The 13,081-nt window shown below is 40.2% G+C and overlaps 1 protein-coding gene across 1 annotated transcript in view; it reads left to right on the forward strand.

The window, feature by feature from the left end:
- Positions 1–2,479: 2,479 nt before the first annotated feature.
- The window catches only part of LOC308105759 (general transcription factor IIF subunit 2-like), a gene marked incomplete at both ends in the record, with an annotated part of 88,561 nt that continues 77,959 nt past the window's right edge, over positions 2,480–13,081 (forward strand). Inside the window, 4 exons of the mRNA XM_080456686.1 lie at positions 2,480–2,548; positions 4,340–4,410; positions 4,991–5,009; positions 12,206–12,353. Coding sequence (XP_080312812.1) covers positions 2,480–2,548; positions 4,340–4,410; positions 4,991–5,009; positions 12,206–12,353 — 307 coding nt within the window. The remainder of the gene's footprint in view (positions 2,549–4,339; positions 4,411–4,990; positions 5,010–12,205; positions 12,354–13,081) is intronic.

Genomic DNA, 13,081 nt, shown 5'->3' on the forward strand with positions numbered 1-13,081 from the left:
CAAATATGGCAGCAGAAACAGCACTATACTTTGCCCCCCCCCATATAGTATTGTATATTTATTTGTCTGTCATTAAATGTTTCGATGAATTGAGTATGTAGGACCCCAATGGAAACAAGCCATAGGCTTTCTTTTAAATCCTCTTTTGAACTGTACTTTCCTGTTCCTTTTTTTCCCCACACACACACACACACTCCGACCCCAACCCCTAAACCTGACCTCTAAATGTCTAATCCTAACCTTAAGGCATGTCTCTTGTGAGGACCCAGAGAATTGTCCTCACCATGTCTATTACCCACATTCTACTAAACTTTGGGTACAGTTTGGCCCTCACAAATGCATACTGTAGTTGTTAATCACACTTACTACACTTACTACACGCACGCATACGCACACGCACACACGCACACACGCACACACACACACACACACACACACACACACACACACACACACACACACACACACACAGTGGTGTAAAAAGTACTCAAATTCTTTACTTAAGTAAAAGTACCAATACTGCAATATAAAAATACTCCGTAAAAGTCCAGAATTCAAAATTGACTTGAGTAAAAGTACAAAAGTATTGGCATCAAAATGTACTTAAAGTACCAAAAGTAAAAGTACAAAATATTTGAAAATAGCAGATCTACAAGCTCACAACGCGTCGCGATGCGACGCGTTGTGAGCTTGTAGATCGGCTATTTTCAAATAGCCTAGGTATAAAATAGGGCTAAAGTGGTTAATGTATGTTTCATAATGTAATAATTTATATCTGAAAAGTAACTAGTAACTAAAATCAGTTGAGTTTGTTTTTGTTGCAATTAGTGGGAGGTCAAGTGCCAATATTACTGGACTACTAGTGTAACAGAGTGGTTCACTACCTCAGCCTGATGGCCTGAAAGCGTGTGTGCGTGCGTGCGCTCAGTGGTGGAAAAAGTACTCTACCATTTTGTACACTCTCAGAGTATTTAACAAATAAACAGTGTGAGGAGTCTTTAACTTTTCACTGTAATTGCAATCAGATGCTGAACTGTCTTATACTATAATGTGACAAAGACAAATGTACAGGAATATGTTGTAGAATTGAATAGACATTTCTAAACTACAATATTACAGAATATATAATAAAAGTTATATCCCTGGCCTGGGCTGTAGCATGATGGTCCAGGCACCCTGGGCTGCAATGCCAAGCTGACAGCGTGCTGCGGGTTTGACTCCAGTTCCCGATGACCTTTACTGCGTGTCACCCTTATATTATACCTCTATGGTGTCACCCCCCCCCCCCCCCCCATCTCTCTCCCTGTTTCCTGTCGGCCTACTTTCCATATCCCTCTCTAAATAAAGGCATAAAAAGCCCCCCCCCCCCCAAAAAAAGTTTAAGTCTGCAGAACCTGATCCTAATACATACAGCCACACAGTATGAAGAAGACAGCAGGACTTTACATGCAAAAGCACAGTGTACACACATAGACAGTAGATCATGTATTTAAATGTATACTACAGTAAACATTCAAGTACTTTCACACATCATAGCACGATATAGATGCTATGCAGAAGCAGCTTCATTTCATCACTTTACAGGTGTACAGAAGTTGGTGAAATATTTGTTGTGTGCTCCATCATTTTGTAGTGCTCCAGGCCTATTTGTTGAGTCATGTTGCATGTTGACTCTTATGCTCAATTGACAATACTCTTGGACTAGAACATTGGTTCTCAAAGGGGTACTTGAGGGGGTTCCAGGGGGTCCCCAACTAAATGATGAATAGGAACCAAATGGACCCTTATGTGTCTGTAACTCTCAGAATTAAATTAACATTGATTTTACGATATGAATTGGGGTCCCAGAGATAGAAATGCCATTAAATGGGGGTCCGTAGCCTAATGCATGTCAAACCGGGGGTCCTTGAAATTAAAATGGTTGAGAATCACTGCTAGAGCCGTAAAAAATCTTCTCTTATGGGGTCCCTGGCTTATCTTTTCAAATGGGGGTCCGCGGGCTAAAAAGTGTCAATTTGGGGGTCCTTGACATGAAAAAGTTTGAGAACCACTGGACTAGAATAATAAGCCCTGGGTGACTTTTCGCCACTGGGTGGCAGTGTGAGCTGAACATTCTTTAATTGCCATGGACACAATCTACACACAGAGCTGTAGGAGGAGAGCACAGAGCGTCCTTAAGTAGGCTACATTTTGATACCAATACTTTTGTACTTTTACTACCGTACATTTTTAAATTCCGGACTTCTACTTCAAACAGAGTATTTCTTCATTGCAGTATTGATAAGTTTACTTATTAAGTAAAAAGTGTGAGTACTTTTTCCACCACAGCACAGAGTCGTCGTTAATGTAATTAGTTGCAGCTGTCTTGCGATAAGGGGTCACAGAATTCAACACGTCACCATTGTTGTGTAACACCTGCACGTCGTAGAGAAAGAGGAGAAAGGTCTTTCCCAAAGTGTGTAAACAAACCTATGTAAAAATGTCCAACAACAAGGCGGAGATTGATTTGAGTGGAATCAAACAAAGCACAGGTGTTTGGCTGGTGAAGGTTAGTATGAAGTAGAATTAAACAAACAAACAAACAAACACATTTTTATCAAAAAATATTGTTAAAGCCAGTGTTGGAAAAAGTACTCAATATGTTTTACTTGAGTAAAAGTATCAATACCGTAGCTACTCTGGAACAAGTAAAAGCCAGTATTCAAAATTCACTTGAGCAAAAGTACAAAAGTATTGGCATCAAAATGTACTTAAAGTACCAAAAGTAAAAGTACTAGTTGTGCAGAATATTCCCCCTCTAAAATGTGTAAGTCTTTTGAAAATAGCAGATCTACAAGCTCACAACATGTATCTGCTATTTTCAAATAGCCAAAGTTTAAATTGTGACTGAAAGTGGGTAATGTATGTTTTGTAATAATACAATTAAAATATATTATTTTAAAAATAAAATAGTTAAAATCTACAAAGTAACTAGTAACTAAAGTTTTCATATAATTGCAGTAGAGTAAAAAAGCATATTTGTCTCTGAGATGTAGTGGAGTAGAAGTAAAAGTATAGAAAAATGGAAATGCTCCAGTAAAGTAAAAAAAAATCCTCAAATTTGTAAATACAGTACTTGAGTACATGTACTTACACCACTGGTTCTCAAACATTATTTTTCATGTCAAGGACCCTCAAATTGATGTGTAGGCCTATTTGGCACAAATTAATTTACATAACACTGATGTTAGTGCTGTCAAACAAGTCTATGAAGCTATCTATGAAATCTATGAAAAAGTTTAACCTGCAACACAATTTTATACAATATGTATCTCTGTGGGAGTCCCTGCTTCAGGGGTCAATACTAGTGGCATGAGGGCATATTTTATATGGCCCTGTAGTATTATAATAAAATGTATTATTTATGGCTCTGGGCAGACAGGCAGAGAGGCTACTCAGTAGAATTAATAAAGCTTCCCAACTGCTTGTTCCTTATGTCAGTGGTTCTCAAACTTTTTCATGTCAAGGACCCCCAAATTGACAATGGGGGTCATTGACACTAAATGACCCCCATTTAATTGCATTTCTATCTCTGGGACCGCAATTTATGTTGTAAAGTCAATGTTAATTTAACTCTGAGAGTGTACAAATGGAACCGTTCCATTTGCACACTCTCTTGAGTTACAGACCCATAAGGGTCCATTTGGTTCCATTTGTACACATTACATTACATTACATTACATTACATTACAGTCATTTAGCAGACGCTTTTATCCAAAGCGACACTCTCTGAGTTACAGACCCATAAGGGTCTATTTGGTTCCTAACTATCCATCATTTAGCTGGGGACCCCCTGGAACTCCCTCAAGGACCCCTGGGGGTCCCCGGACCCAACTTTGAGAACCAATGCCTTGTATAGTCTCATTCTCAAGATGTAAAAGAAATGCTATTTTTTATTTTATTGTACAGTATATAGGCTACATTTTTGTAGAGACCGTCTCACACCTGGTTTGAACAAAAAGCAATTTATTGGAGTGTAAATATAATAGCAATGCAGTGCATGCACGTGAAATATAGACTGACTTGTTTTATTGTTCACAGTACAGATGAGCTACACTTGGCTACACTGCCAACAAAAGACTATGATATTGCACTGTAATTTAATAACATTGTTTGTAATGTGATGCATTTGTATATGACTTTGTTATGGTCCAAAGGTACAGTATGACAGGAGATACAGTCTGCCCTAATGTATTTTCATATTTACAAACATGACCTCCTTTTGGAAAAGGTTTGGACTCACCTGCTATAACCTCTCTCCATGTTTCACTTCTCTCTCTCTCTCTCTCATTCTCATCAGGTTCCCAAGTATCTCTCCCAGCAATGGACCAAATCTGCCGAGAGAGAAGTGGGGAAACTGAAAATTGGAAAGTAAGCATTGTCTTTACTCCTTTGTAGGCCTGTCCCCGACTAAGGATTTGTATTGTCAAATCTGATTGGCGACTAATTGCCAATAGTCGACTGGCAGTCCACTAAGGACACCCCCCCCCCCCCCCCAAAAAAAAAAGATTAGACTGAGATTGGCTGTCGAATCAGTCTGATTCGATGCCAATCTCTCAGTCAAATCATGCAAAAAATATGTTATGCAATAGAGGAACATTCCATTTGGGCTGTAGGGGTGCTTAGTGTCTGATTTAACATATACTATTGGTTTCTCCCAATAAATCATGATGTATATCCTATTTTTGGCAAACTATTAGTTAATTAATAAAAACTAGGCCAATCTCTCAGTCGAATAATAATAATAATAATATTTTTTATTTTTTTAAATAATTCGACTAAGAGATAATAATAAGTCTCAGACACCCCTCGACTAATTAGTCGACTATTCGACTACCAGAGGTCAGGCCTACTCCTTTGGATATTAAATCTTTGGTATAACATATAAATATGTTCATTTCAATGTATGGTTATGGTGGAAATGTAATGGCATTTCTTATTTTCTTCCCAGGAAAAATGGGAGAACAGAGGTGAGTCTTAATGATTACAGTTTTGTTGTGTTAAGTTAATATCATTTATATAGATATAAGAAGTGTTCAGGAGTGCTTTAATGCAGTGGTTCTCAACCTCTAGTCCGCTAGGCCGGCTAGGGTATCGTAAGTGGGCCCCCCAAATAATTGGCAAACACTATTTTATATATGTAACACAATGACAAAAATAGTTTTCATTGTGTTGCATATAAATAGCAACTTAAATGATACTATGTTCGTTCCATCGATCCAAGCCGGAACACAATCAATTGAATTATTATTCAAATAAAGAGGCTCTGAAAAAGCACACAGCCCACCCATCTGACCACTGGTCAAGTTGGTGGGCCGTGAACACTTTAAAGATGTTCAATTGGGCGCTGATCCAGAACCAAACCAATGCTTTAATACAGGGGTCTTCAACAGGGGGTCCGGGACCCCTAGGGGGTCCTCAGAGTTACTACAGGGGGTCCGACAAATCTTTGTGTGATATGATATATATTTTTTTACCTTAACCACTTGAACCCTAGCATCCCTATTCTGAGGAGAACTTTAGCCAAAAAATAGCAGATCTACAAGCTCACAACGCCTCGCAGCGCGAGGTGTTGTGAGCTTGTAGATCTGCTATTTTTTGTCAAAGAGGTGTTTGGTGTAGAGGGAAAAAAGAGCAGACCAATTTATACAATATAGAGGGGGGCCCTGCTTCATCTCTCTCTTAGCTAGGGGGTCCTTGGCCTGAACACGTTGAAGACCCCTGCTTTAAAGATTTTCAATTGGGCCCTGATCCAGAACCAAACCAATGCTTTAATACAACAGTGTACTGTATGCAGTATTTGAGTTCAGTTTCACCAACCAGTGAGACAAGATCACTGACATGGACTTTAAAACGGCTCACTTTGTTGACTGGGATGACAACTCCTAAAACATAGTCACCACTAGGTGTCACTGTAAACCTAAAATGACTGTAGATGCAATCTATGTACACCTAGAACACACACAACTCTCTCTCTCACTCACTCACTCACTCACTCACTCACTCACTCACTCACTCACTCACTCACTCACTCACTCACTCACTCACTCACTCACTCAAATGAATGACTCGTTATAGCTGCCAGGAATATGATTTGGTTTATTTGTGTCTGAAAATATGACCAGTCTGTACAGTTTTAAGAGGCCCCATCTAAAATAGCATCGTTCAACAGTATAGACTTTTAGTTTTTACGTGTTACAACACTATCTGATGAGATACGGCCAGCAGTAGGAATGTGCTGGGTTGTATCCTGACTGAGATGCAGGGTTTGATTTGTAGCCACTTAAGCCGTATGTACTCCTTCGTATGAGAAATATCGAAAATAACCGATCTACAAACTCATAACGCATAGTGACGTGTTGTGAGCTTGTAGGTCGGGCAGCGAATCCAACCCTGCTGAGATATATGATCAGATGACACTTATACTGCTATACGTCCCTCAGGGGAAATTAGCTGAGGTTACTGTAGCTTGCCAGGAACAGAGTGACCGTCCACAGTCAAGCCAGTAGTGATGTGTCGTTCATGATCGATTCGTTCAAAATAACTAGTTCATTTGCCATGAACGTGAACGAGCTCGTTCACTTTCTGAAACTGTTGCGTTCACTTAGTTGTGACATAAAAAAACGCCCCCGTGATGGTGTTTTACACACATTATAAAACATACATTAACCACTTTAGCCCTTTTTTATACCTAGGCTATTTGAAAATAGCAGATCTACAAGCTCACAACGCGTCGCATCGCGACGCGTTGTGAGCTTGTAGATCTGCTATTTTCAAATATGTTAGTACTTTTACTTTTGGTACTTTAAGTGTATATTTTGTGGCCAATACTTTTGTACTTTTACTCGAGTACATTTTGAACACTAGAAAATAGCGTTACTGAACGAGAACGTGAACGAATCATTTGAACGAATCATTGCCGCGAACGTGAACAAAATCATTCGTTCACTGAAATGAACTTTTTTTTCCCACCACTGCAAGCCAGTCTGTCAAAATGGCCATATGTCTGGAGTATGTGCAGAGTAGCCTGTATACAGTGACAGCATTATTTAGAGTGTTACAGTACAGTGTATGGAGTGCAGGTACTTTAGATCGGCCACAAGCTTCGGTGCCAAGAAAATAAAAGCTACTGGCATTCAACGCGGAGGACAGAACCGTTGCTTACTGCCAGTCAGTGGTGTAAAGTAACTAAGTACATTTACTCAAGTACTGTACCTAAGTACAATTTTGAGGTACTTTTACTTCCAGTTCAGTTGTCTATACTTTTACTTCTACTCAACTACATCTCAGAGGCAAATACTGCACTTTTACTCCACAATTTTCTTTTGAAAACTTTAGTTACTAGTTACTTTGCAGATATAAATTATGACGTTGTAAAACATACATTAACCACTCTAGCCTCATTTTATACCTAGGCTATTTTCAAACATTTTAGTACTTTTACTTTTGGTACTTTAAGTCCATTTTGATACCAATATTTTTGTTCTATTACTCAAGTCAATTTTTAATTCCGGACTTTTATTTGTAACAGAGTACTTCTACAGAGCAGTATTGATACTTTTACTTAAGTAAAACATTTGAGTACTTTTTCCACCACTGCTTACAGCCAGTGGTGCTCGAGGTTGTCTGCCTCGATGGAACAGGATCAGAAGGGCTCCGGAGGGCACTTGCCTGGAATACTTTATAGAGCTGTGGTTCTCAAAGTGGTGTCCGGGGACCCCCAGGGGTCCTTGGCTGTTTGCGAGCAAACTGACACTGTGGAAGAGGCACTCCGCCGTCTTACATAGACGCACTACGTTGTGGCAGCGGAGCTAACAACACTGCAGTGCCCCGCCCGAACCCCTGATGCTGGATAGGAGGGTGTGGTGGAGGGCAGCGATCCATAGGAGTCCCCCACTTGGCGTCGGCTAGTCCGTATCGCATCTCATCGCATCGTATACCAGTGGCCCTTAATATTAACCCATTAAGACCTGAAGCCGATTTCTACAAAATGTCTTCTAAATTCCAACAGTTTTCTGAAAAACCTATGTTTCTATATCAGTGGTGCTCAAACTTTTTCATGTCAAGGACCCCCAAAATGATATGTATTTGACCGCGGACCCCCATCTAAAATGTGTTGTTCCAGGGACCCCCCAGAAGCAAAGATTTGAGTTAAAAATGTTCGCTTTAAAATAATATAAATATATTAATTTACACACATTTTCTCGATTTAAAAAAAATAGCAGATCTACAAGCTCATAGCGCGGCACTCGGTGCCGCGCTATGAGCTTGTATATCTGCTATTTTTTAATAGCCAAAGTGTAAAATAATGCTTTTTAGCTCAAATGAAAAAGTGACACAGATACTTCTTCAGGTCTTAATGGGTTAAAGTGTGGGAGGGGGGGGGGGGTTCCAGGGGGTCCCCAGCTAAATGTGTTAATACAGCATCACAACCATTTTAACCACTTTATCCATATTTTGTACGTTGGCTATTTAAAAATAGCAGATGTACACGCTCTCAGCGCGTGACTTCGTGCCGCGCTTCAAGCTTGTCTGCTATTTAAAAAAAAAGAAAGTATTGGAAAAGTTTGAATAAATTTCCCTTATGTTTTAACACAAATCTTCTCTTCTGGGGGTCCCTGGCACAAAACATTTTCAGATATCAATTTGGTGGTCCTTGACATGAAAAGGTTGGAGAACCGCCGTTGTACACAGTTAACTTATTGGTGCAAATAGCGTAAATGTAATTGCAAGATTGTTAGTGTAGTGGAAGATATGACCCAACATAGGATACAGTATGTAGTAACCTCGCGTCACCAGTCTTTCCACCTCGGAGGAAAGCCTGGTATGCGTTACTAAAGACCCATATGATCCGGTCTAGGCCACGCCTACTGAAAAAAGAAAAAAAAATCTCTTTCCGGATTTTGCCCATCCGGTTTTGCGGTGCCGCTTTGTTTTGGTTCCCCAATTCCTATTTAAATGGAATAGAATTTCCCCTTGGGATAATACAGATGCTAAATAGTCTCCGGAAAGTTGGCAACCCTAACCTTGCCCTACCTTAGCTTTTGCTGAACTGATGCCACTGGACATACACACAAAATAAACAGGTACAGTGAAAAGAATATGAAAATGTACATTTTCTTATAACAATAACAATGTGTAGTGTGTGTTACAAAATCCAAAAATCCAAAATAGGACCGTCATTTTTAGCTTGCGGCCCTTGGACTTTTGGTATTTTGCTGAGTGGCCCCTGAGCCATCTTAAGTTGAGTAGCCCTGATGTAGTGGATATGTTACAGGGTGAATGGAGAACCAGGTAGATTGAAGAAGGCGCGCTCGTTTTTACCACCCACCCAGCAATTCTGTAGAAGCAACACTAGAGAGCCAGGCTTGTGCACAACATATATGGCCGCGAGCACACACACACACACACACACACACACACACACACACACACACACACACACACACACACACACACACGCGAGCGCGCACACGCTCATGCTTTCAATTTGTTTTAGTTTCTCCCTGACACACACACACACACACACACACACACACACACACACAGTGATCCATGAAAAGAACTATTCTGTCCCTATCGGTTTACAACTCAAACGGCGCTGAGTCGACTAGTAGAGCATCGGCCGGTCAGCGCGGGCACTCGCGCGCGCTTCCTCGGCCTCAAGCTCTACTGAGTCGGCGCGCCTCCGTCATGGACAAGCGTGTGCGTGTGAACGCGTGTTCAGCATTCCCCTAATAAACCCCCGCCTCGCAGCGCCGCGTCCTCCTTCTCGCGAGCCTCGCTAATAAACCCTGTCTCGAAAAGCCCCGCCTCGCACCGAAGCCCCGTGCCTAAAAACGAGCGCTCTGTCTTCAATCTACCTGGTTCTCCATTCACCCTGTGACAGATGTACAACAGAAACACACTGAAGCGGCATAGTGTATATATTGTGGCTGTAGCTTAGTGGGTAGAGAGGTGGTCTGGTCATCAGAAGGTCACCGGTTGGCTTCCCAGTCTGACCACTATACGTGTCATAATGTCACAGAGCAAGACACTTAACCCCTAACAGCTCTGCCGCCCCCAAGAGCCTCTGAGCAGCCAGTAGAACTCATGACTGACATTGTGGTCTACACCAGTGTTTCCCAAACTATGGGCTGGGACCCATCTTTGGGTCACAGACCCATTGTTATGGGTTGTGAGTAAATATCCCTTTTTTATGTTTCCTACAAAAGAAAATACATTCAAAAGCATTGATCAAAAATAATTTAAGGCACATTCCCCTATATCTTGGACTTGGTGCCTGGTCAAATAGCACAAACAGTGAAGTCATGTAGAAAGAAGGGCTCGCAACTCACTTTTATAATGCTCAAAACTTTATTATGGTGACAGCTAATATAATGAAGTTTGGACTGGAGCATTATAAAAGTGAGTTGCGAGCCCTTAGTTCTTTCTAAAGGAACTGGCAACAATGACTACATTTGGGAGAGTAGTCTCATAAACCAGCCCAAGAACTTTGAATATAAACTGGTGAAGCCCAAAGCTAAAACAATACCTTTTTAATATTACATCTGATCACTGCTCGCATTGCAAGCAGCTCAAAGACACTATAAAAATGAAATAATATTCCTTTAGCTGCTAAGAGATGTACGGTACCTACTAGCCGTAAGGTAGTCAAAGGAGACGAGATGGACTATAACAATTTACAGTGGTGGAAAGTAACTTAAGTACATTTACTCAAGTACTGTACTTAACTAAAATGTTGAGGTACTTTTACTTTACTGGAGTATTTCCGATTTTCAATACTTTTACTTCTACTCCACTACATCTCAGAGGCAAATATTTTATCCACTATTATTTGAAAACTTTAGTTACTTTTTAGTTTTTGATTATTATTACAAAACATACATAAACCACTTCAACCCTATACATTTCGGCCATTTGAAAATAGCCGATCTACAAGCTCACAATGCGTCGCGATGCGACGCATTGTGAGCTTGTAGATCGGCTATTTTCAAAATATTTTTTATACATTTGAAAACTAGTGAAATGGGCCATTCTGAACAATGAGTACTTCTGCTTTTGTACTTTTAAGTATATTTTAATACCAATACTTTTGTTCTTTGAGTCAAGTACATTTTGAATTCTGGACTTTTACTAACAGAGTATATTCTACATTGCAGTATTGATACTTTTACCTCATGTACTACAAATGTGAGTACTTTTTCCACCACTGACAATTTATACATTTTCAAAAGTTTAAACTGTGATAAAAAGAAAAAAAATATATATATATAGTATCTAGAACCAAATTGGTATTCCTGTTGTTTTTATTGTTGCAGGAAGAGCTTCTTACTCATCTAGGAATAATAATTCTCTACATCACTTAGCAGGCTTTTTTGATCCCTTGCCAGAGGCTTGTTTCCATGGTAACATGTTTACAAAGTTGTGTCATTTAGTCTTTAGTATATGGTGGTTGTCGGGCAGAATCTCAGTGGATCTCAGTGGACGCCTGATGGTGGACGACCATTGGCCAAATGAATGCCCTGTATGTACATCACTGCACAACAGTGTTGCACAAAAGTTGTGAAAACAGCTGATCTACAAGCTCACAATGCGTTGAAGATTTTTGAACATGAAAGTGATTAACCCTTTGAGACCGGGAACGCATCTGTGTCATTTTAAGATTTCTTTGGCTATATAAAAAATAGCAGATCTACAAGCTCATAGCGCGGCTGTAGATCTGCTTTTTTTATTTTATTGTGAAAATGTGTGCAAATCTTTAGGTTGAATTTATATATACTTTTTTAAAGTGGTTCAAGTGGTTAATGTAAAAAAGAAAATCATATCACACAAAGATTTGGCGGACCCCCTGTAGTAACTCTGACTGAGGACCCCCTAGGGGTCCCGGACCCCCTGTTGAAGACCCCTGAAGTAGGGCATTAATTTACGAAAAAACTAAAAAAGTTAGAATATGGAGATAAGAGGTTTCTGCCCGACGGCAAACATATATCATTTGGCCTCAAAGCTTCAGTACAAAATGGCATCAAACAAATGTTTTTTTTCTCTTTCTCATTTTTTAGCAAGGTGTGTTGAACATCATAGTGTCGTCCATATAAGAGCTCGTGTCTTGTCTTTAAGTGGATCAATGAAACGTTTTGTTCTGCTGTGTGTGTGTTTGCCATAGGAGGTGTCCTTCACCTTGAGCAAGGCATTGTCCACACTGAGCTCCCCGGGGGAGAAGAGCGAGACCCTGCAGGTTCCCAGAGACTACCCCTTCACCATGCACACCGCCCCCGGACAGAACCTGGCTGTCTTCACGCAGTCTCACACAGGTCAGTTACACTTTACAGTTTAGGCATTTAGCAGACGCTCTTAAAGGGACATTTCGCCGATCAAACCCCTATTTATATCTAGGTCTATGACCCATAAACATGATCCTGGTGTGTTTTTTGTGTTTTATCTGTGTTTTTTTATTTGTATCCATATCCTCAGAGACTATGAGTCATTTGACTCATAGTCTCTTTATCTCACCTTATTTCCTGACTACAATGTAGACTACACCCCCACGCAGCCTCCCCTCCCCACAAGGAAGGGCAGTGCCCCAAAGCATTATGGTCATTGTAGTAATGCAGCAGTCCAGTCAAACCACAGTCAAACACACAGACTTCTATATTTTTCTGGCCATAGTTTGCAAATTTCAAATTTTGCTACTGTTATCTACTACAAATATTATTAAAGGGATTGTAGGCGATTCAGAGATAAACAAAGAAAAAAACTCCAGCAGTTCGTTTCCCCGACCACCAGGGGTTGACGCATGGAGGACTTCCATAGAGTTAAGGGGACTTCTAAACGGACCATGCCGAATATAGGTTGCTTTATTCGGATACAATTCGCGGAACTGCCCGCCCCTGCCGGTTGTCTGAATTTTTATTTTTAAATAGGCTCTTTCATGACAAATTGACCACATATATGAAGTTACACAACTAAATTCTATCCAAACGCTTTTTGAAAAGTAAATTATGTGCCTCAAAAACGAAGTTTGAGAGCGTTTTCAAACTGA

This window comes from Gymnoscopelus braueri (genome assembly GCF_963280865.1).
Source record: "Gymnoscopelus braueri genome assembly, chromosome: 18".
Classification (NCBI taxonomy): Eukaryota; Metazoa; Chordata; class Actinopteri; order Myctophiformes; family Myctophidae; genus Gymnoscopelus; species Gymnoscopelus braueri.